At 40.7% G+C, this 25666-nt stretch overlaps 1 protein-coding gene across 1 annotated transcript in view; it reads left to right on the forward strand.

The window, feature by feature from the left end:
- dazl (deleted in azoospermia-like) overlaps positions 1-25666 on the forward strand; it is a 58011-nt gene that overhangs the window by 24954 nt on the left and 7391 nt on the right. The window contains exons 5-9 of the mRNA XM_059971459.1: positions 1818-1884; positions 3134-3261; positions 5941-6015; positions 6343-6393; positions 8053-8175. Of these exons, the coding sequence (XP_059827442.1) occupies positions 1818-1884; positions 3134-3261; positions 5941-6015; positions 6343-6393; positions 8053-8175 (444 nt within the window). The remainder of the gene's footprint in view (positions 1-1817; positions 1885-3133; positions 3262-5940; positions 6016-6342; positions 6394-8052; positions 8176-25666) is intronic.

Raw genomic sequence — 25666 nt, forward strand, 5'->3', positions numbered from 1 at the left:
TTGCTGTTACTGACATTCAAGTGAAAAGTGAAACTACGCAATTAGCTGATCTATTTCACTCTCGTACACCACCTCATCACCAGCTGAGATACTGCCAATATTAGTGACATTGGTGAATTTGTAGATAGCACTTGAATTGTGCCTAGCCATACAGTCATGTGTAGAGAGAATAGAGCATTGGGCTAAGCACAGATCCTACAGCTGCACCTGTGTTGATTGGTTGATTGTGGAGGGGATGTTTGTCTGATCTGCACTGATAGCGGTGAGGAAGTCAAGGATCCACTTAATATAACTAATATTCTGCCTAGCCACTGATTTCCAAGGACAGTCTACATCTTATTTCCCACTACATCTCCAATTTTTTTTTTGTCACCCAGCAACATTTTGATCTCTTCCACTGATGAAGTTGTCAAAGCATTGCATCTCATTCTGGACCATGGACTCTTTTCCTGTATATCCAGAACTTCTGATCCAATTTTAAAATGTTATGGATTCCTCGCTCAATTTATCTAAGATCAGTTGTTCTGTTGCCTTTTCAATTGTTCTGTGCCTTTTAGTCGCTCTCTGGTAATCATCCTGCTGAACTTGCTCTCTAACTCCAACATTGTTAGGGGTTGAAACATGTTGAGGAAAGCTGTGCTATTGTTATTTGGTGAACTGACTTCTTCCTTGCAAAGCCTGATGTCAGTTCTGTAACACTTTATATCCCATTGGATGATGACCTTTTCATTGAACATGGGCTTTTTTTTTAAATCCTAGACAGTAACTGACATTGTTTCTTTCTAGCCCCATTGCTTCCCCAGCTCTACAACTTACTTCTACTTCCTCCTAAGATCTGACCCTTGTATCAGTCTGCTTTTGATCCACAGAATGTTTCTTCCAATGTAATTTGTTTTCCAAGCCTTTGCCATGTACAATGGAATCATTGTCAAGGGTATCGCCAGTAGTTGAAGAGCTGCTCTCAGCTTGTTTGCTAAAATTGGGGGAGAATTTGGGATGGTATTGAGAATCCTGAAATCATCACTGGGAAGACAAAGATCCTAAGCAGTGAAAGGAGAAAACTCCCTCAAGCTTACCTAGCTCTCTACCCCTGAGTAACCACCTGCCCAATCTTCATTTCCCCCATTTTATTTGTTGGCTATCTTGGAATCCACAAGACCAGTGGAATCAAGTCATTCCCTATTCCTTGTGGACTGTAGAAGAACAACACCTGTGATTTAGCCTATCGTCTTTTACCATGTCGGCCAGCTGCACCAAGATGCCACTGTCAGCCACAACTTCTCCAAACCACTTTCTGCCTTCTGTAGAAGCCACTTTATCTGTGAATCCCTTGTCTGCTCATTCCTCTGATCATGACACTTTTCCCTGCAATTGCAGGAGATGTAACACTTATTCTTACTTAATCTGTACTTTCTAATGAGGTATCTTCCACTTGCCATATCTTTATCTACTTGACTATACCTGTTACAGTCTGTCTTTTTGCAACCTTTCTATCTTTGTGACATCCACAAATTTAGCCAATTAATCTTCAATGTCTACATCCAAGTAACTTACTGAACTTTCGAGTTGAACTTGAAATGATTAAGCTATCCCTAATTTCATTTATAAACCACTTCACTATTCCTAGTGAAACAACATGATTTTTCCCCGTTACTAAGGAATTTGTAATATTAAAAATTAAGAGTGTTAGGGAGAACTTCTGTCTAGTAGTCTATGCAATTACTGTAGTTGCATTGCTAAATATACTGGAAAATGGAGTATCATTAGTAATTTCTATTGTGCAATAATTCAGGGTATGAAAAATATGTTCTTTGTAGTCTCAGATTAACTTCAAAGGGAAGAAGTTGAAGATAGGACCGGCAATCAGGAAGCAACAAGACTCGTGTAAGTGGAATTCTGCCTTAAACTTGCAGGTTATATGCATTCCATTGATTATTCTGTATAGATACAGTGCATCACTTGGGGTCAATTGCTTCAATTATAATAGATGTTGATTTAGTTATGGATATCACAATTCTGGTGTATCTCAGATACTTGATGTGGGGTATGCACAGCAGCAATTTTGCTTTTATCAAGTACAAAAATATTTTCAGTCTTCTTTCCTGTGTACATCACGACCTTCATTCCGGGTGATTCCAGGTTTGAGGGTTCTAATGGAATCCATGGTGTTCAGTTTGATATAAAAGTGATTCCTCTATGATGGAAGAGTTGGTTCTAGAAAACATTTGTATCATGATTCTCTACAATGCAAAACCATATTTCCCACTGAACCCAATTTATAATTGCAGTTGTATTCTTCCAAGATTTATTTTCTCTCAATGATAAGGAAAGTACCACAGCTGCTGGTTTGTAGTGGAGGAGGGGGCACTTAAGAGGGAAGCCTGACATATCCAGTATCAATTTCTTTAAGAGGCCATCAGCTATATTTGGAGAAGTAAGCAATTCCAGATGCTGCTTTGCAGAGCAAAAATGATCTAATATGTGATGGGCAGAGAGATAATAAATTTGTGGAGGGGGAAGCACAGGAAGAGCAGAGGCATCTAGGGGAGTGGAGGGTGACAGCAGGCAGCAGCCTCTTGTGATTCCACTTACCACCTTCCGGCCTTCAATTTGAATGGAGGTACACACTTAAAAATGTGTATCTCATATTAGTTTGATGACAATCTCAACTGGAAATGACATGGAGAGTGAGGAGAGGACATTGCTAGGCAGTGTATATAATATATGTGTGTGTATATAGTGTAATATAGCATTATCTAAATGTGTCAAAAGTATTTGGGGAATGGGCAAAACAGAAATATTTCTTTTGTACTGTTTATTCACCTCCCTCCACCCTGCACAAAATTTTTGGGAGTTATTTGTACTTTTACTCAATTTGTATAGTGATTTGTATGCATAGTTTTTCATAAAATTATATTTTGTTCCTAATTTAAGAAAATGCAAGAATGCAAAAAAATGCATCTCAAGGTGGTAACACATGTATGTTTTGATGATAATTGTATTTTGAAGTTTGAATTCTATAATGTGAACTTCCACAACCTAAATGTCATAATGTTTTTTATTTCCTGAATTGAACGTTCCATTTTGAGGTTTTTATTTTCCCTTTTGAATAATCAAGTTTTTTTTTTATCAGATCCAATTCATTTGGTCCAGGCAAGATCAGCTCCCATTATTACGTCACCAACTTCCTGTGTGTGCCAAAACACAGACACCTATTTCCATTCTCCTACATTTCCTGGGTCAGCTCTTCAGTATGTACAGGCAAGTTAAAGAGACTTCCTGTGTACATGTATATGCATTTGAACATTTTGGACATCTTGCTGCTTTAGAAGTTTGGTGTCTTGATATTAGATCTGTATGTCCTAGTAACAGGTGAGGATTTAGAAAATTAAGGATGGACTCTGTAAATATCCCAACAATGTTTGATTTAATTGCATTTGCAGTTTAAGAACATTGTAAGTGATCAAATGTTATCCCTTACCAACTTATGAATTCAACCCATCTTACTTAGCATTTGCATAGATATACCATTCTCTACTTTTCCAGCTGATTATACTAGAGTACACGGAAGTTGGTCATAAGATTATGAAGTGCAGAAGGAACAGGATACTGGCGAAAAATATCAAGATGTAATTCATTGTTTTCATCAGTTGTTTATGGGCACTTTGCAAATCTGCTTAGCATTATTACAGACTTCATCATGATACAGGCAGTCCCTGGGTTACATACGAGTTCTGGTCCTGAGTCCGTCTTTAAGTCGGATTTGTACGTAAGTCGGAACAAGTACATCCGGTATTATTTAGTGTTAGTTAGTCAAACGTTTGTTTTGGTATATAGTATATATTTTACCTTTCTATGTGAATAAAACACTTAAGAAACGTATGTATTCCAATAATTAAACCACTGCGTTGCATAATAATAATTGTAGCTTTCATCGGGTCAGGGCCTTTCACATGCTCCATTATTCTCAGTTTATCCATTATCCTTTAAAATTGTTCTGATCGTTGACTGACTGTAGCCTAACGCTTTTCCAATGACTGATGGCGTTTCACCTCTTTCCAAACGCTTTATTATTTCCACTTTATTTTCAATCGTGATCACTTCCCGTCAACGGAACAGAAACACTGCTGGTGGTGGGTCCCGAGCTGTGCCAGCTCTTGAGGTCCACTGGGTCCTAAGGACCACTGCACTGACACAGGCTAAATGGGACAAGTGGAGGCTGTGCTGGGTTTGGGTATTTGATCCTCCACAATATTCCATGTGGGAATTTAAACTGGTGGTGGCAGTGTTTTTTTTTTACAAGGTTGAGTTTCGAGCTCGGCATCAACCTGGCACGGATGGTATGGGAGTCACTGGATTGACATCAATCCAGCATGGGAGCGGTCTGTCACTGGATCGAACTCTAGCCCGGCGCTGATCTCACTGCGCCACCAGCCGACCGGAACGGGGTAGTGGGGTCAGGGTGAATCTTATTAAGAAAAATTTAAGCCAAATACAAAGTTTAAAAATTCAACAGTGTCAACGGCAATGACTTAAAATGGCGGGTGGCATCGCATTCTGACTTAAAATGGCCAACGGTGTTCTCCTTCCTTGGCTCGTAAGTATGAGTTGTCCGTAAGTCGGACTTTCGTAACTCGAGGACTACCTGTATACAGTATGCTGGATGATTTGGCAATTAACAAAAGTCAGTCCCTATAGAAATGCATCAAGGAGATATAGAGCCAGAGTCTATTGTGCATAGCCTGAGAACTACAGGAGGAAAATGTGAGTCATGCTTATTCCGTATTCTTTGCCTTATTTCCCAGGCACTGGGGAGAAGAATTCTCAGGGACATCATCTATGGAATGGCAAGGGTTGGTGACAAGGTTGTCAGTGAGGGTTTTGTTCATGGGAAATCCTAGTCTGAAATTGGATTGAAGTATTTAAGGAGACAAACTATATTTTGGGTGAGGTGGGAGTAGATATGATTGCAGTAGATATAATCATGGAGGTTAGTAAGGCCATTAACGATGTTAGGAGAGAGGCTGACAAATTGGTTCTGAAAATAACTTAATAATGGAAGGCCAAAGGTGGTTGAAGAGAGACTCTTCTTAGAGGAAGACTAAGTAGTGGTGAATAATGAAATTTTTGTTCCTGTAAGATAAGTAACTGATAAGTTTGTAGGTGATATGAAGCTTGGTGGAGATAGCAAAGAACTTTATGGCTGCAGCTGAATATTTTCAGGTGGACAGTTAGGTGGTGCAATGACAAATGGAATTCCATCTCAAAGTGCAAGGTCCTGAATTTTGGGAGGACAGTAAAAGATAGGATATGTACAATTAGATGATGGGGCTCCATTGAATATTGAATCACAGCAACCTTTGGGTACAAATCCACGGATACCAAAAATGATAGCAGAATGAAAAGGTAAAGATATATTGGGTTTCAGCCTTCATTGGCTGTTGCATAAAAAAGAAAAGAAATGGGAAGTCATATTACAATTTACTAGGCTGCACCTGGAGCATTGTGTATTTGAGGTTATCGCATCTATGAAGGATGTAATTATGCTAGAAAATGTGCAGTCAGGCTTCACTGGTATTGCCTGGATTGGGGCATTTCAGTTGTAAGGAGATACTGGATAAGGGGGGATTGATTTTCCCCTAGAGTGGAGAAGTAGGATGGGTTGCATGCTGGAGGTGTACAAAACCGAGGGGAATAGATAAGGTGTGTGACTTTTTCTTTTCCTATGGTGGGGTTAGTGTAGATGGGTGCATGAACATGGTGAACAGTAGAGACTAAGGGAGTGACTACTGTCCAAAACTGACTGTACATGGTCCTCTGATTCATTTTTCAAATATTTTAGTTAACCTTTGGCTACAGTATTGTGATCACTAGCTACATTTTCAAATTGCTCTGTAGTTGTACAAAGGAAAATAAGTTTTGTATGATTTTGTTCTGCAGACTTATTCATATCCCAGTTCTCAGACAGTACCACAAATTCAAGTGGGTTATTCACCTCCCATGTATAATTATCAGGTAATATTTTGTATAAGAATGTATTTCCTTTGATGTGAAATAAACAGGATATGGAGTTGGCAGTAATAAGAAACTTTAAAGATTATTTTTGGATTTGGTGGAGAATTTAATGGATTGCTAACATGTTGGATTTGCTTGGATTATTTAAATGAGGAAGATGATTCCTGAAAGTGGACTTTTGGAGTGCAAAAACAAACTTTCAGAATAACTATTACCAAGCTTTAGTTTTTAATGTTTATTAAAAATGCGAATATTACACCTGCAAAGCAGATATGAAATTGGCTTCATATTATACTTTGAAGTTTTACTTTTTTGCTATCTTTACAGGCAGCGACACAGTGGTCACCAAGTGGTCAATGGAGATGGATGATGCCTCAGGTGAAGTTAATAGACAAATCTATTAACTTGTATTTTTAACTAAGGTGTTCTTTCCTGTATACCTAATATAACATTGGAAGTAATTGTCAAATAGGGTGGGATATCACAAGTGCAAGTTGATTAAACACGATGATCATTCCATGTACGTTTCTTAATATAAAGGTTCCTTACTTCATCGGGTCCAGTAATGTTAGTACTAATCGTAAATTTGAGTGCATTTATTTTAATTCATTCGGGTTTACATTTACATTTTTAACAAATTTGAGGGAAATTCAAAAATATTAATGATGTAGCTGTCGTACAGGAAACATGCATTTAATGTGTATTAATGAAGCAAAATGGAGAACAAGGTGCTGCTTTATAACAAAATAAATCATACATATAGATTAATTTTGATTAAATTAAAATTGGGCTGCTGCTAATGCAGGGTAACATTTTTGTTTTCATTGCAAAGACTAAATATTTGTCAAAGATATAGCATAGTATTTGGCAGAATATAGTATTAATGGTAAGATTCTTGACAGTATGGAGTATCAGAGGGGGGATCTTGGGGTTCGAGTCCATAGGACGCTCAAAGCAGCTGTGCAGGTTGACTCTGTGGTTAAGAAGGTATGTGCTGTATTGGCTTTCAGTCATAGAATTGAATTCAGGAGCCAAGAGGTAATGTTGCAGCTATATAGGACCCTGGTCAGACCCCACTTGGAGTACTGTGCTCACTTCTGGTCGCTTCACTACAGGAAAAATGTGGAAGCCATAGAAAGGGTGCAGAGGAGATTTACAAGGATGTTGCCTGGATTGGGGAGCATGCCTTATGAAAACATTTTGAGTGAACTCGGCCTTTTCTCCTTGGAGTGAAGGAGGATGAGAGGTGACCTGATAGAGGTGTACAAGATGATGAGAGGCACTGATTGTGTGGATAGTCAGAGGCTTTTTCCCAGGGCTGAAATGGTTGCCACAGAAGGACACAGGTTTAAGATGCTGGGGAGTAGGTACAGAAGAGATGTCGGTAAGTTTTTTTACACAGAGTGGTGAGTGCGTGGAATGGGCTGCCGGCAACAGTGGAGGTGGATACGATAGGATCTTTTAAGAAACTTTTAGATAGGTACATGGAGCTTAGTAAAATAGAGGGCTATAGGTAAGCCTAGTAATTTCTAAGGTAGGGACATGTTCGGCACAACTTTGTGGGCTGAAAGGCCTGTATTGCGCTGCAGGTTTTCTATGTTTCTATATTTTAAGGATCCATGAGAGTTCTGAGGCCCATATATTCAAGTTAGTGTCAATGAAAAATTGCATTCAAAATTTTATTGGCCCGATATTTGCTCGGGAGCAGTTTTTCATTTTGGAAGCATCTTGGGTGTAATCCAAACTACTTTAACTTGTGAATGTAACAGTTTTGTTTTTCTTTTTTCAGCAGTAAAGGAATATTGCACTCAAGCTAAATTACTGGCTTCAATTATTTCATTGCCTTTAGTTTTTTGTGCTTGGAAAATATGACATCTTTGATGTAGCATTTGAGTATGAGCTGAAATTAACTAGAATATATTTAGATAATAGAACTGAGGTTCCTACATAGTTTTTCTTAAGCTAAAGTGTAAAGAACTAAAATTTCTGTTAACTCCTATTCTTCTCCACCTCTCTTGCCCCTTCTCCCATTATTAGCCTGCCACAGGGGGATATGCAAACTTTCCCTGTCCTGAAATGATTAATCCAGGAACTGTATTTGTGCAGAGGGAATGTGATGCACAACAAACTTCAACATCACCATTAGACACTGTAGAAAAGGTAATTAACAAATCTATAAAGACTGTTCTTGTGAAACTGCATGAAATCAATTTTAAGAAGAAAGGGATATTTTCACCCAACTTTCCATTTTATTTTGGTTCTGTTGTCTGTCTCCTTGGCTTGAATGTCAAATGTTGATACCCTTGCATAACTGTTTTAATTTCTGCACAGATGGGATTTTGTGGTTTTAATATGAAATGGCCTCCTATACTGCTTGAAATGACTAAAGTTTTATTTGGATTCTTTTTCCTCGCTTTCCTTGTTCCTTCACTGCTTCTCTCCAACAATGCATCTGCTGCTTCATGCTAATTCTTGTTTTAGTTTCTTATTCGTAAGTGATTTTTTTTTTAATGGGCAGAACAGGTATCCTATCCCTGCTCCATAGAGGCTGAGTAATGCATGTTGAGCAGCTACAGCCTTGGTAGACATTATTGGGAGGGAACATCAAGTTAAGAAGGACCAGTAATCTGGCAGGGAAATTTTCTTCTGCTACCTGGGAAGGTTTAAACTAGAATGGTGAGTGCAGTTGGACTATGAGCGGGAATAAAGCAGTATCCAGTGAGTGCAAGTCTAGTGATCAGGATAGCCAGGACACAGTTAAGGCAGGGAAAGGAATACGCAACTAAATGGCATTTATTTCAATGCCTGAGGTTTAACAAGCAAAGCAGATGAACTCAAGTGTGGTTTGACTGAGGACTAGGATATTATAGTCATAATAGTAACATGTCTAAGTAAAGGGCAGTACTGTCAGCTCAATATTCAGGATACCAATGCTGCACATGTAACAGATGTATAAGTAAGTGAGGAAAAAGTGTAGCATTTTTGATAAGGTATTCTTGGGGGACTGTCCATTGAGGCCATACGGGTAGAATGTAAAAACAAAAAGAATCCCTCTAGTGGAGCTGTATTATAGACCCCACAATCGTCAGTGGGAAGTCGAGCAGCATGTGTGTAGAGAATTTTCTCAGTTGTAAGAATAATGGGGTTATATAATAGACAATAGGTGCAGAAGTAGACCATTCGGCCCCTCGAGTCTGCACCGCCATTCTGAGATCATGGCTGATCATTCACTATCAATACCCAGTCCCTGCCTTGTCCCCATATCCCTTGATTCCCCTATCCATCAGATATCTATCCAGCTCCTTCTTGAAAGCATCCAGAGAATTGGCCTCCACCGTCTTCGGAGGCAGTGCATTCCACACCTCCACAACTCTCTGGGAGAAGAAGCTCTTCCTCAACTCTGTTTTAAATAACTGACCTCTTATTCTCAATCCATGCCCTCTGGTACTGGACTCTCCCAACATCTGGAACATATTTCCTGCCTCAATCCTATCAAATCCTTTAATTATCTTAAACGTTTCAATCAGATCCCCTCTCAATCTCCTCAATTCCAGCGTGTACAAGCCCAATCTCTCCAATCTCTCTGCGTAAGACAGCCCTGCCATCCCAGGAATCAACCTAGTGAATCTACGCTGCACTTCCTCAATTGCCAGAATGTCCTTCCTTAAACCTGGAGACCAAAACTGTACACAATATTCCAGGTGTGGTCTCACCAGGGCCCTGTACAAATGCAAAAGAACATCCTTGCTCTTGTATTCAATTCCCCTTGTAACAAAGGCCAACATTCCATTTGTCCTCTTCACTGCCTGTTGCACTTGCTCATTCACCTTCATTGACCGGTGAACTAGGACTCCTACGTCTCTTTGCATTTCTCCCTTACCTAACTCGACACCGTTCAGACAATACTCTGCCCTCTTGTTCCAGCTTCCAAAGTGGATAACTTCACATTTATTCACATTGAATGACATCTGCCAAGTATCTGCCCACTCACTCAGCCTATCCAAGTCTCCCTGTATTCTCCTGATGTCCTCTTTGCATGTCACACTGCCACCCAGTTTAGTATCGTCAGCAAACTTGCTGATATAGTTTTCAATGCCCTCATCTAAATCATTGACATAAATCGTAAAGAGCTGTGGTCCCAATACAGAGCCCTGTGGTACCCCACTAGTCACCTCCAGCCAGTCTGAGAAACACCCATTCACTGCTACCCTTTGCTTTCTATCTGCCAACCAGTTTTCTATTCATGTTGAAACCCTGCCCCCAATGCCATGAGCTCTGATTTTACTCACCAATCTCCTATGTGGCACCTTATCGAATGCCTTCTGAAAATCTAGGTACACAACATCTACTGGGTTACCCTCGTCTTACATCCTTGTTACACCCTCAAAAAACTCCAACAGATTAGTCAAGCATGATTTGCCCTTGGTAAATCCATGCTGGCACAGCCTAATCCTATTTCTGCCATCTAGATGTGCCACTATTTCGTCCTTAATAATGGACTCAAGCATCTTCCCCACGACTGACGTTAGGCTAACAGGGCGATAGTTCTCCGTTTTCTCCTTCCCTCCCTTCTTGAAAAGTGGGACAACATTAGCCACTCTCCAATCTTCAGGAACTGATCCTGAATCTAAGGAACATTGGAAAATGATTACCAATGCATCCGCAATTTCCTGAGCCACCTCTTTTAGAACCCTCGGATGCAGACCATCTGGACCCGGGGATTTATTAGCCTTCAGTCCTACCAGTCTACTCATCACAGTTTCTTTCCTAATGTCAATCTGTCTCAATTCCTCTGATATCTTATGACCCTGGCCCATCCATACATCTGGGAGATTGCTTGTGTCCTCCCTGGTGAAGACAGATCTAAAGTAAGCATTAAATTCTGTTGCCATTTCCCAGTTTCCCATAACAATTTCTCCCAATTCATTCTTCAAGGGGCCAACATTGTTCTTAACTATCTTCTTTCTCTTCACATAGCTAAAAAAGCTTTTGCTATCCCCTTTTATATTCCTGGCTAGACTGAGCTCATACCTGATTTTTTTCTCTCTGTATTGCTTTTTTAGTTAAGATCTGCTGTTCCTTAAAACTTTCCCAATCATCTGTATTCCCACTCATCTTAGCCCTGTCATACTTCTTTTTCTTTAATGCTATACAATCTCTGACTTCCTTTGTCAACCACTGTGGCCCCTTCCCCCTCTTTGAATCCTTCCTTCTCATTGGAATGAACTGCATTTGCATCTTTTGTATTATGCCCAAGAATATCTGCCACTGCTGATCCACTGTCTTTCCTGCCAGGGCATCCGCCCATTTAACTTTGGCCAGCTCATCCCTCATGGCTCCGTAGTCTCCTTTATTTAATTGCAACACTGACACCTCTGATCTGCCCTTATCCCTCTCAAATTGTAGATAAAAACTTATCATGTTATGATCACTACTTCCTAATGGCTCCTTTACTTCAAGATCACTTATCAATTCCTGTTCATTACACATCACCAAGTCCAAAATAGCCTCGTTCCTGGTTGGCTCAAGCACAAGCTGTTCCAAAAATACATCCCTTAGACACTCCACAAACTCCCTATCCTGGGGTCCAGCACCTACCTGATTCTCCCAGTCCACCTGCATGTTGAAATCTCCCATAACGACTGCATTACCTTTAGCACATGCCAATGTTAACTCCCTAATCAACTTGTACCCAATATCCACGCTACTGTTTGGGGGCCTGTACACAACACCCATTAGGGTCTTTTTACCCTTACTGTTCCTCAGCTCAATCCACACAGACTCTACTTCCCCTGTTCCCAAGTCACCTCTTGCTAAGGACTGAATCTCATTCCTCACCAACAGGGCCACCCCACCCCCTCTTCCCATATTTCTGTCTCTACGATAGCACGTATACCCTGGTACACTCAATTCCCAGGCCTGATCCCCTTGCAGCCATGTCTCCGTTATCCCAACAATATCGTAGTTCCCCATTTTCATCTGAGCTTCAAGCTCATCTGTCTTATTTCTGACACTACGCGCATTCAAGTATAGAATTCTTAGCCCATTCCTCCTCTCTTTGCTTAAAACACTGTCTACTGTACCTAACCCAGCTTCTTGAACTTCCATCGGGCAAATTGCACCCTGAATTTTGATGACCTTCTCAAGATCACCCAAACCTTGTACACATTTAACCCCATGCACCTTCTGACCAACCCTCTGGATCTGGATCCCTGCCCCCTGCACATCTAGTTTAAACCCCCCCGAGCAGCACTGGCAAATACTCCTGCAAGAATGTTAGTACCCCTCCGGTTCAGATGTAGACCATCCCTTCGAAACAGATCCCAATGTCCCTGGAACAAACCAATTATCCAAAAACCTGAACCCTTCCTTCCTGCACCATGCTCTCAGCCTCGTATTAATGTGCATAATCATTCTATTCTTCGCCTCACTCGCACGTGGCACAGGTAGCAATCCTGAGATTGTCACCCTGGAGGTCCTGCCTTTCAGCTTCACTCCTAACTCCCTGAACTCTCTAAGCAGGAGCCCCTCACTCACCTTACCTACATCATTGGTCCCTACATGGACTACTACATCTGGGTTCATGCCCTCACTCTCAAGAATAGCCTGCACCCGATCTGAGATGTTCCGGACCCTGGCACCAGGGAGGCAACATACCATCCGAGACTCCCGATCTGCCCCACAAAATCTCCTATCTGCCCCCCTAACTGTAGAGTCCCCTAAAACTATCGCTCTCTTCTCTTCCCTCCTCCCCTTTCTAGTTGAGGGTTCAACCTCTGTGCCAGAGGCAGGACCACTACAACTCATTCCTGGTAGGTCATTCCCATCAACAGTATCCAGTACGGTATACTTATTGTTAATGGGAATGGCCGCAGGGGTGCTCTGCTCTCTCTGCCTGCTCCCCCTGCCTCTCTGGACCGTCACCCATCTGCCTACTTCTTGGTTTTTTGGTGTGACTACCTCCTGATAACTCCTATCTATCTCTGCCTCCACCTCCCGAATGATCTGTAGTTCATCCAGCTCCTGCTCCAACTCCCTAACTCGGTCTGATAGGAGCTGCAGCTGGACGCACCTTTTGCAGGTGTGGTCATCAGGGACAACTGTGTTGACCCTGACCTCCCACATACTGCATACGGAGCACACCACTGCTCTGACTGTCTCCCCCATACCTGAACTGGATTAATAGAATAAGTCTAAAAAGCACCTAGCGACCTTACCTTCTTCCCCTCAGCGAGCAATCACACAAGCTTACTGAAGTCCCCTTACACCGAAGCCCACTTAGCCAAAGCCCAGGACTCTGCTTCCACGGACTCCGCTGCCCGCTCTGAAAAGAAGTCCTGCCTTTTAAGTGGGAGACTTTAATTTTCCCACTACTGACTGTGCCACTGAGAGTGTTAAGGACCTGAATGGTGTTGAATATATGAATTGTGACCAGGAAAGTTTCTTGAGTCAATGTACAGAAGATCTTACTTGGAGGATGCAATAACTGGATCTTTTGTTGGGAAACAAAGCAGGACAAGTACCTGAGTGGTTCCAGTGATCATATTTGTATTGGTTTTAAGATGGTAATGAACATTACTATGTAGGTACACAGGATAGGTTTCTGAACTGAAGCAGGTCTAATTTTGGGGGAATTGGACCCTTTGTAGCAGAGGTCAATTATTTGAAAGTGAATGAATGGTAAGTGGAAGAATTTTGAGTGTGATATCCTGGAAAAGCATGTTTCTGTTAAGGTGAATAGTAAACCTGGTGAGTTCCCATGATAAAGTTGGCAGACTTTGCAACCTTTTGCAGGCTTTTCTGGTCCTGTCCAGTTGCTGTTCCTTTTCGTACCTTGCGGCACATTGGGCAGCAACCTTACCATTTCTTTAGCATTTTTGTCTTTTGGGGCAGAGTTGCTAGCTCAATGCTCAAATCAGCACATGTGGAAAACATGCAGGGAGCTGACCAGATTCAAACCCAGGGCCACTCTCCTGGAAGAACGGTGAGGATGCCACTACATGCTGGCTAATCCTGTGCAGTGGCACCTCCATACCAGACGGTGGTACAACCACTTAGAATGCTCTCCATGGTACACCTTTAGAAATTTGTGAATGTCTTTGGTGACATACAAAATCTCTTCCAATTCCTAATGGAATATAGCCATTGATCATTGTTCATAATGGCATCAATAGGTTGGAGCTCGGGTGGATCTTTCAAGATGTTGACACTTAGGACCTTGAAATTACTCTCCCTTTCCACTGCTTATCCCTTAGAGGACCAGGATGTGTTTCCTTGACTTCCTCTACCTGAAGTCCATAGTCAGTTCAAGGCTGTTGATGCGACACCACTCAACTAGTTGATCTACCTCATTCGTACACCACCTTGTCACTATCTGAGATTTTGCCAACAAACAGGCATCATTGGCAAATTTATAGATCACATTTGAATTTGTGTTGTACCACACAATCATGGGTGTAGAGAGAATAAAGGAGTGGGTTTAACAGTCTTTGAGATGCACTGTTGTCAGTGAGGAGGAGATGTTGCATTTGAATAAATCATTATTGTGGCTGCATTTGGAAAACTGTACAGTTTTAGTCATCCTATAACAAATTTTGCTACGGAGAATGTGTGGTTATACTGGAAAGAGTGCAGAGATGATTTGAGGATGTTGCTAGGTCTAGAGGGCCTGAGTCATAGGGGAATGTTGGTCAAACCAGTTCTTAATTCCTCAGCATGTAGCAAAATGAAAGACCACTCGATATAATTTTAAACATTTCTTAGGCATAGATGGGATAGACAGCAACAGTCTTTACCCCAGGATAAAGGAGTCCAAAACTAGAGGACATAGATTTTGAATGAAAGGCAAAATTTGAAAGGGACTTGAGGGGTAACTAATTTTGCAAAGGGTGATGAACACGTGGAACAGAATAAGTGGTTTCTGCAGGTACAGTAGTATCATTTAACATGCACTTGGATAAGTATGAGGAAAGGTAGGGTTTGGAGGAATATAAGCTAAATGTAGGAAGTTGGGCACTGTTGGGCCAAACAGTCTCAGTGCTGCACTGCTATGTGACTCTGACTCTAATACATTGATCATGAATAAATGCTGATGTAAGTTCAAACTGATTGTAGGAATCACCAAAGTGGTTATGCTGGGGATATTGTTGCTCTAATTTTTAGACGGAGAAGTGGCCACTGTCAGAACTGTGTAGTGAATAGTTTTGTTCATTCTCAATCACTTCCACTTTGATTTCAGGATAAGGATGGAATTAGAGGCCATATTTTAGTAATCTTAGTTATCCAAAGAAGGTGATAATTAGTCTTATCCAATATGGTCTTTGATACTTCCACATTGATGTCAGAACAGATATTCCAATATTGACCCAGCAGCAATAAAACTAACACTGTATGTCCTAGTTAAGATAGTGGACGGACAGTAATAGTGATTCTAGTATGAAATAGTTGCAGTTTCTTTTAAAGGTGCATGCATGCAGGGTAAGGTGAGGTAGCTTCTGGCTTGATATGGTTCCTTGAACAACATCAGAGTTAAGTTAGTTTATGGTAGGAGACTCAGTGCTGTTGGGTCTTCAAAAGGTCAAATAACAATAGCTCATATTTATCTTATAAAAAGGTGATCAATGCTTAGGGCAATGCTGTCCTTAAGCTAGTAAATGTAAAACAAATTGGTTAATATAGTGGAAAATGAGTCCTCTATTTTCTGTACTATTGGTTTCCTCAGTTTTCCCTGACAAGTCCTCAACTGGAAGATTACTGCATTTTCAGTGTAAAGAATGTTCTTTCTAATTTGAACTTAGTCTTTTCTTAATTTGAACTCTCAACATTAGTTATCTGCAATTGATGTGGTGCAGTGATGTGCAGTTTAGATAGTGACCTTGAGAATATGGATCCCATAAAATCTGAAGATATCAGCTCAGGTAGCAAAAACTTTGTTTGTAATCTGCTGTCCATCAGTTGAAGAATTAGTAGTGCTTCACATTGAACATTAGAAGCATCGAGTAACTAGATATTTCCTGGGAAAATAACATTGATATTCATGATTGTGTGAAGCTTCTAGACTGAAAAGGTATTGAGAACCAGCAGCCGGGGATAAACCAGCTGTCCATTCTGGTGATTTAACTGTTGCACATGCCATAATATTTGTAAGAGTAATCATTGTTCTGAACTTCTGATGGTCTCAACTTCATACGAAGGACATCAAACTTTATGTCACCTCTGAAGTTAAGATGGATTTAGAACAAATTAGGAAGACCAAAGCTGGATATCCATGAGGCATTGTGCAACAAAGGCAGAACAAAACTTTAGGCCAATGACCCTTGCACTATTAATATCAAGTATGGACAGTTGCATCCTCCAAATCTTAATTATCATTGTAATGTTCAAGATGATTGTCGATAACTTCAAAATCTTTGTAGTTTCTAACTTGTTGAAGTAACTTGTTGAATAATTTCATTTTCACTCCTGATTATTTCTGGCATCTCTAAGCCTGAATGTTTGAAACTGCAGTGAGTAAAACAGTTCAGAATTACTTGCTTATTTCCTGTCAACTCTAAGTGATGAAAAGCATTGTCTTTTGAACACAAATGCACACAACTGATGCTATTTTAAAAACTCTGCACTCCAAGCACTGTTATCTGATGGCCACACAAGTGCACATGACTGAAGCTAGTTGGAAACAATTCACCTGCTCCGATTAACCCGACTATTTTCTTCATTAGTTTTTGTCTTGATCCAAATAAGCGGCTGTCCTGTTTAACTGGAATCTACTATCTGTATAATCTTGTCTCGTGACCTTCTCACTGACAGAAGCCAGTACAATTCAATCTGATCATAGCAATGCCTGAGACTACTGGAAACAATGAGAATCCCAACTGTGGTGCTGAAAACGTCCACTAGCAACTGCACTGTTACCTGTGTTGTCGATAAAAATAGTGCCAGTCATGTGGCAACATGAAAATCTAAATTTTAAATTGTCAGTAATGTGTTCATCTTGGGTTTTATCAGGACCGTTTAGTTTCTCTACTTGTCATTTTGGAACAAAGCTGCTAAAGGGCCAATTCCAAAGGTGTGATCAGAGTGAATGACTGCATTTAAGGAAGCAATATTTATCAAGAGTCAAAGGGCCACAGTAAAATTTGATTCATTGGTGGAATCGTACTTGGCACAAGAGGCTTTTTAAGAGACCCCAAATGTTGTACTTGGAACAGTGTCCTATGCTCAACCATTAAACTCCCTTAAAATGACCGTTCCAAAAATGCTAATAATTGTATATCTGTGCTATGCTAATAAAAAGGCCAAACCTACACGTACAGAATGACAGCAATATTCAAACACAGGCTGATACTTGCAAATAACATGCAGCAAATGTTGATACCTTTGAGCATACGAGTAAATGAATTGGGAGCAAGATTTTGGCCTTTCAAAGTTGCTGCATTGTTTAATATGATTATAGTTGACTTCTGGGAGTTGTCATTGACCAGAAGCTCCAAGTGGATCAGTTGCAAGCATGTCAGAAGTCAGAACTAATAGTGAGTAGACTGTCTGCTTAAAGACTTTAACCCCATCATGAAAGCATAGGAATGTATTTGATTATTCCTACGTGCCTGAATGAGTGTAGGGAACATGACTCTCAAGAAGCTCAAAATGAAAACAAACCATTTGTTTGATGGCATTTCAATCACCCTAAGTATCCATTGCCTCCATCACTAGCACACAGTCTACAGTACATACTATTTACAGGAAGTACTGGAGTTACTTGCCCAGGCTTTTGGAAGGGCATCTTTCAAATACACAACCTCCACCAACATCCCTGGTTTGATAATGTGGTTTGTTTCTGTATAATCCACAATATTACAGATTGTGATAGTGTGTGCCTGATGTGCAGTGACCATGTGGATGCACAGTTTGAGCTCCCAGAGCTGTTGCAATTCCAAGCCATTTAACATATTTGCAGTGTTGCATCGTGATGGCAGATGTCTTCAGTGTGAAGTCAGAACTCTGTAAAGACTAATCACTTTATATTAATTATTTGGCTGAGTAAGTTATGGCATTTGAACCAATATTTCAAAAGAAAATGAACAAGCTGACTGTATTGTGTCAGGAATGTTCTTGCCTATCATAGGGAAAAATGTGAAAGTAACATTCAGTCTCTTGCTATTTTGGTTTTGTACACTAAAATGTTTAAGTAATTGAAAGCCAACATTTGGGTTAAGCAAGTGATTAGGAAGTTGAATAGATGTTGGCCTACATTGTGGAAGGATGTGAATGAAAATCTGATTGCAATAATATAGGGCCTTTATGAGATTGCACCCAGGCTTTTTGTGCATTGTTTGGTCTCAATCTGGGAAAGGAGATCCTTGCAACAGAGAGAGTGTAGTGAAGATTCATTTCCAGGATGCATTTGCTATGTTGGGTTGATTGACTTGAGGCCTATGTTTTCTAGTTTCGCAGAATGAGAGCAAAAAATGCTGTTACAAGTTGCAAATTTCAGTGTGTGCACACATGTAGGATATTTCGTATGACAATAGAATTTAGAGTCTGACATGGACTAAAGGGTAGGACATCTACAATTGAGTCAGTCACAGAACATGGCACAGAAATAGACCGTTTGGCATATTTAGTCTATGCCGAACTATTAATTTGTTAATAGATCATAGAACATAGAATAGTACAACACATTACAGGCCCCTCGGCCCACAGTGTTGTGCCAACCCTCAAACCCTGCCTCCCATATAACTCCCCCCCCCCCCCCACCTTAAATTCCTCTATATATCTGTCTAGTAGTCTCTTAAACTTCACTAGTCTATCTGCCTCCACCACTGACTCAGGCAGTACATTCTACGCACCAACCACTCTTGGAGTAAAAAACCTTGCTCTAATATCCCCCTTGAACTTCCCACCCCTTACCTTGAAGCCAAATCCTCTTGTACTGAGCACTGGTGCCCTGGGGAAGAGGCGCTGGCTATCCACTCTATCTATTCCTCTTAATATGTTGAACACCTCTATCATGTGTCCTCTCATCCTCCTCCTCTCCAAAGAGTAAAGCCCTAGCTCCCTTAATCTCTGATCATAATCCATACTCTCTAAACCAGGCAGCATCCTGATAAATCTCCTCTGTATTCTTTACAATGCTTCCACATCCTTCCTATAGTGAGGTGACCAGAACTGGACACAGTACTCCAAGTGTGGTCTAACCAGAGTTTTATAGAGCTGTATCATTACATCGTGTCTCTTAAACGCTATCCCTTGACTTATGAAAGCTAACACCCCATAAGCTTTCTTAACTACCCTATCTGCCTGTGAGGCAACTTTCAGGGATCTGTGGACATGTACCCCCACATCTCCCACATTTACTTTGTACTCTGCCTCGGAGTTTGTCCTTCCAAAGTGTACCACCTCACTCCTCTCCGGGTTGAACTCCATCTGCCACTTCTCAGCCCACTTCTGCATCCTATCAATGTGACTACAATCTTGGACAATCCTCTACACTATCTACAACACCACCAACCTTTGTCATCTGCAAACTTGCCAACCCACCCTTTTACCCCCACATCCAGGTCATTAATAACAAATTTGAGGTCCCAGAACAGATCCTTGTGAGACACCACTAGTCACAACCCTCCAATTTAAATGTACTCCCTACACCATGACCCTTTACTTTCTGCAGGCAAGCCAATTCTGAACCCACCTGGCCAAACTTCCCTGGATCCCATGCCTTCTGACTTTCTGAATAAGCCTACCATGTGGAACCTTGCCAAATGCCTTACTAAAATCCATGTAGATCACATCCACTGCACTACCCTCATCTATATGCCTGGTCACCTCCTCAGAGAACTCTTATCAAGCTTGTTAGACATGATCTGCCCTTCACAAAGCCGTGCTGACTGTCCCTGATCAGACCATGATTCTCTAAATGCCCATAGATCCTATCTCTACGAATCTTTTCTAATAGCTTTCCCACCACAGATGTAAGGCTCACTAGTCTATAATTACTCAGACCATCCTTCCTATCTTTTTTGAACAAGGGGACAACATTCACCTCCCTCCAATCCTCCGGTACCATTCCTGTGGACAACGAGGACATAAAGATCCTAGCCAGAGGCTCAGCAATCTCTTCCCTCACCTTGTGGAGCAGCCTGGGGAATATTCCATCAGGCCCCAGAGGCTTATCCATCCTAATGTATTTTAACAACTCCAACACCACTTCTCCCTTAATATTAACATGCTCCAGAACATCAACCTCACTCGTATTGTCCTCACCGTCATCAAGTTCCCTCTCATTGGTGAATATCAAAGAGAAGTATTCATTGAGGATCTCGCTCACTTCCACAGCATCCAGGTGCATCTTCCCACCTTTATCTCTAATCAGTCCTACCTTCACTCCTGTTATCTTTTTGTTCTTCACATAATTGAAGAATGACTTGGGATTTTTCCTTGCCCTATTCGCCAAGGCCTTCTCATGCCCCCTTGCTCTTCTCAGCCCCTTCTTAAGCTCCTTTCTTGCTACCCCATATTCCTCAATAGACCCATCTGATCCTTGCTTCGTAAACCTCATAGATGCTGCCTTCTTCCACCTGACTAGGTTTTCCACCTCACTTGTCACCCATGGTTCCTTCACCCTACCATTCTTTATCTTCCTCACCGGGACAAATTTATCCCTCACATCTTGCAAAAGATCCTTAAACATCAACCACATGTCCATAGTATATTTCCCTGCAAAAACATCATCCCAATTCACACTTGCAAGTTCTAGCCTTATAGCCTCATAATTTGCCCTTCCCCAATTAAAAATGTTCCTGTCCTCTCTCTCATTCTATCCTTTTCTAGGATAATCCTAAAGACCAGGGAGCAGTGATTGCTGTCCCCCAGATGCTCACCCGCTGAGAGATCTGTGACCTGACGCGGTTTGTTACCTAATACTAAATCTAGTATGACATTCCCCCTAGTCAGCCTGTCAACATACTATGATAGCAATCTGTCCTGGACACACTTAACAAACTCTGCCCATCTAAACCCTTGGGGCTAATCAGTTGCCAATCAATATTAGAGAAGTTAAAGTCACCCATTATTTTTGTACCTTTCCAAAATCTGCCTCCGAATCTGCTCCTCGGTATCTCTGCTGATACCAGGGGGCCTATAGAATACCCCCAGTGGAGTAACTGCCCCCTCCTGTTCCTGACTTCCACCCATACTGACTCAAAAAAGGATCCTGCTACATTACTCACCCTTTCTGTAGCTGTAATAGTATCCCTGACCAGTAATGCCACCCCCTCTCCTTTTTCCTCTCTCTATCCCTTTTAAAACACTGAAATCCAGGAATATTGAGAATCAACTCCTGCCCTGGTGCCAGCCATGTCTCTGTAATGGCCAATACATCATAATTCCATGTTTGTTCATGCAAACACAAGGAAATCTGCAGATGCCAGAAATTCATTCAACACAGATGGAGGGTCTCTGGCCGAAATGTTGACAGTGCTTCTTCCTATATGTGCTGCCTGGCCTGCTGAGTTCCACCAGCATTTTGTGTGTGTTGTATTAATTTGTTCAGTATTAGCGACCTCACCCTCTCGTAGCTCTCTTAGGATCATAGCTTTGTGATGCAGATTTGTCTAAACATTGACATTGAACCTGCACCCACCACTTCCACTGGCAGCTTGTTCAACATTCCCACCACCCTTGTTGAGTGAAGAAGCTCCTCCTCATGTTTCCTTAAATATTTCACCATTCATCTTTAACCCATGACCTGTAGTTCTAGTCTCGCCCAACTTCAATGAAAAAGCCTCTATCTATACCCACTCGTAATTTTGTATACCTCCTTCAAATTTTGTTTTAGTCTCCTACACTGTAGGAATTAAGGTCCTAACTAATTCAACCTTTCCCTATAATCTTAGGTCGTCAATACTTAGCAACATCTTTATAAGTCTTCAAATTAGGCCTCACCAATGTCTTGATAAACTTCAACATAACATCTAACTACTGTCCTCATACTTTGTTTTACAAAGCCTCATGTGCCAGAAGCTCTTTATAACCCTATCTACTTCTGACACAAGGAATTGTGTATCTATATTCCCAGATCCTCCTCTTACCACATTCCTCAATGCCCTGCCGCTCACCAAGTAAATTTAGTCTTGATGTGTCCTTCCAAAGTGTAACATCCTTCTCATATCAGCATTAAATTCACTCTGAAAATTTTCTGCTCTATTTTTTTTCAGCTGGTGCAGATCCCACTACAAGATTTGATATTCTTGCTCTCTGTCCACAATGCACCCAATCTTGGTGTCATCAGCAAATTTGCCAATTCAGTTTACTACATTATCATCCATATCATTGATAAAGATGATAAACAACAACATACCCAGCACTTACTGCACTTGGCACATAGCACACCACTTATCACAGACCTCCAGTCAGAGAGGCAGCCATCTACGACCACTCTTGCACAAAGCCAATGTCCAATCCAATTTGTTGTCTAATCTTGAATGCCAAGCATCTGAACCACCAACCAGGATCCCATTTGGGACCTTGTCAAAGTCAATGTAGCCAACATCCACTGCCTTGCCTTCAAATTTATTAGTTACTTCCTCAAAACAGCAAGATTTGTCAGACACAACCTACCACACACAAAGCCACATGGACTATCCCTTATCACTCTCTGTCTACCCAAATACTTGTATTCTGGTACCTTAGAATGCCTTCTATTAACTTGCTCTCTACTGATGTCAGGCTCATGATCCAATAATTTCTTGGCTTATTTTTATAGAACAATACAGCACAGTACAGGCCCTTCGACCCACAATGTTGTGCTGACCCTAACAGTTTTTAACAGTTATCCTTCAATCCTCCATACTTCACCTGTTGCTGAGGATGTTTTAAGTATCTCTGCTGGAGCCTTCATAATTTCTGCAATAGCGTCCTGGAAAGCTGAAGGGAACACCAATTAAAATATTCTATTCATGTGGCGTAAAAACAGTTGAACCTTTATGCATGATCATTGAATTATGTGAGCAAAAGTAAGACTATTTTAAAAGGGTGAATAGTATTTGCAACTTTTAAGAAAATCTTAATGACTCATCTGTGTGTATTGAATGCAAGTTAATCTAAAAATTTGCTTTTGTAGAAGCTAATTAACAAATATTAATCCAGACTCAATAAATCAAATAGCATCTCTAGTCTTTAGGACAAATTCTGCCAGATTTGTACATTAGAGGAAAAAAAATAGGTGTTACAAGCTGGAAATGGGTGAGGGAGTGGGCAAGAGGCTGTAATAGCAGTATAGTAGCAAAGGAACGGTCTAATTATAGATCAACACGAAATGCCATCTACACTTCAAAGTTGTCTTCCTATATCTCTACTAGATGTTGAAGTGGCTGGATATAAATCCCATTTGTTCTTCATCTTGGATCATACGTAAAGCAAGATATCACAAGTTGAAGTTGGAGACTTAATTTTGGAGCAGTGTATTATAATGGCATGTTATGATATCATACATATACAAGAGATCAAAGAATATTTTTATCCTCCTGTCTAATTTCCATTTGTGGGAAAGAATAAAAATAAAGGTCATTGTTATAAGATTGCCACCAAGACAGTCAATTGGGGAATTTTATGCAGATAGGAAACAAGATGGTTTAGGTGCATGTTATAGGTACAGTTACATAAAATTGCAACAGGCATAATGGAGAAAGTAATAGCATATTTTGAAATAAAATAGAGAATTCTTTTTAAAAACTCAACATCTGTGGAAAGAGAAACAGCTAAGTTTGGGTTTGTGATCCATTGGAACTGGGAAATGTGTGCAGGATTACAGTAGATGAGAAGATGGAATGTGTAATACACCAAGAGGGGAAGGAGTTGGGAGGAGGGGGAGAAGAACCTGATTGGGACAGTTACCTGAACATGAAGGCACTAGACCTGAGTAATGAATTGGCCATTGTAAGCTTATGCTTATAGAAATAGGAGTGGGAGGGGGCAGGAAAAGAAAGGAGAATGCAAATGCTGGGAAACAAAACTATGCAGACCAGTCAGCATCTTTGGAAAGAGAAATGTTTCTGATGATGGAATATTTGTATTCCTATTTCCTTCAGACTTGAGAAAAAAAGCTTGTCTTGGAAATCAACACGTATATCTGCAGTGTACTTTGTGTTTGTCTCGGAAATATTGACTGTGTGAAATCAATGGATTTTCTGAGATGGCATTGGCAAAAGGGATAAAATGCTATGGTTCTGGGATATTATCAGCAGGCCACACACAGTACACACAGATAGAAAATGGCAAGTGGAAATGTATAGACAATGATTTAGTATTTTTGTTTTGTTATTCGTCAGGCTTATATTGAGTTCTGTAACAGTGCAAGGAGTGATGGATGGATCTGGGATGAATTAAAATGGCAGGCATCTCGAAGGTTTTGGACATTGATCATGTTATCTGTTTAGTTTTTTCAATGCAATAGACTACATTGTAAGAAGTGCAACTAATCACTACTTCTCTTGCAAAACTGTCTCCCTAATTTAGAAATGAAAATATAAATGGTTGGTCTGCTAACTCTGTAGTAATTATTGGTAGAGATTTCTCCACTGTCATCTACTACAAACACATTGATAACCTTTGCAACCTCACCGATACCTATCACTTAAAGATAGCTGTTCTGTTTCCTCATTTTCTCTGCTGCACCTGTTGTTATTATGAGGCATTCCCTACCAGCCCATGTGAGATGAGATTTTCCTTTTTCAGAATTTGGGGTTCCCCCATCACCTAGCGTAGAATACTGTTGGAGATCCCCGGTACTTATTTGCCATTCCATCTGCATATGTATTCTGCATATTCTTAGCAATTTCCACTATCTTCATTGAATTCCTGCATCATAGCTCCTCCCTGTCCACCCACTTTCCACAAGAATCACTATCTCCATAGAGTTATAACTCTCCTTGTTATAACTCCCTTGCCAGACATCTCCCTCGCTCTCTGGGCATGCTCGTCTGTAACCTCAAAGGTTTAATACCTGCCTCTTGCATTACTTCTCTCAAAATTCAGGACCTTAAAGAGCCTTCCAGCTGATGCAGTCTTTCACATGTAGATCCCATAGTGTTAGTTATTGCTTTAGTGTTATTTATTGATTGGTGTCCATCTTCTTTAACTCCACTTCACATTCTCACATTAACATTTATTTTCTGAATCTTCCTTTGCCAAGTTGAGGTGAAATGCATCTTATAAACAACATCTTCTATTCTGCTTGGGCAGTCACCAAACTGACAGTATAAACATTGAGCTCTCACTCTCAGATAATTCCCTCTGTCTTTTTTTAATCTCTTCTGGCCCAATCTCTCTCTCTCCCTAACCTTCTGCCCACATGCACAAACTTCTCCCATCGGTTATTCCCTGACCACCTTCCTTCCTTTATTCCATTTTCCTTTTGTCAATTCCGCCTGTCATCCACTGCTATCATTTCTATTCTTACCAGCCTCCCCCTACTGGGCCACTCCATCATTAATATTTGGAGTTTATTTTCAATAGATTATTCCAATTAGTTAGATGAAGGACAGGTCAAAATTTAAGTGGAATATACACTGGCACAGATGAGACTTGTGATCTGTTTCTTGTTAATATAGAGAACATATTCTTGTGATTTTTTGCTGTCCCATTGAGGATCAATTGT

The sequence above is a fragment of the Hypanus sabinus genome, chromosome 6 (genome assembly GCF_030144855.1).
Source record: "Hypanus sabinus isolate sHypSab1 chromosome 6, sHypSab1.hap1, whole genome shotgun sequence".
Classification (NCBI taxonomy): Eukaryota; Metazoa; Chordata; class Chondrichthyes; order Myliobatiformes; family Dasyatidae; genus Hypanus; species Hypanus sabinus.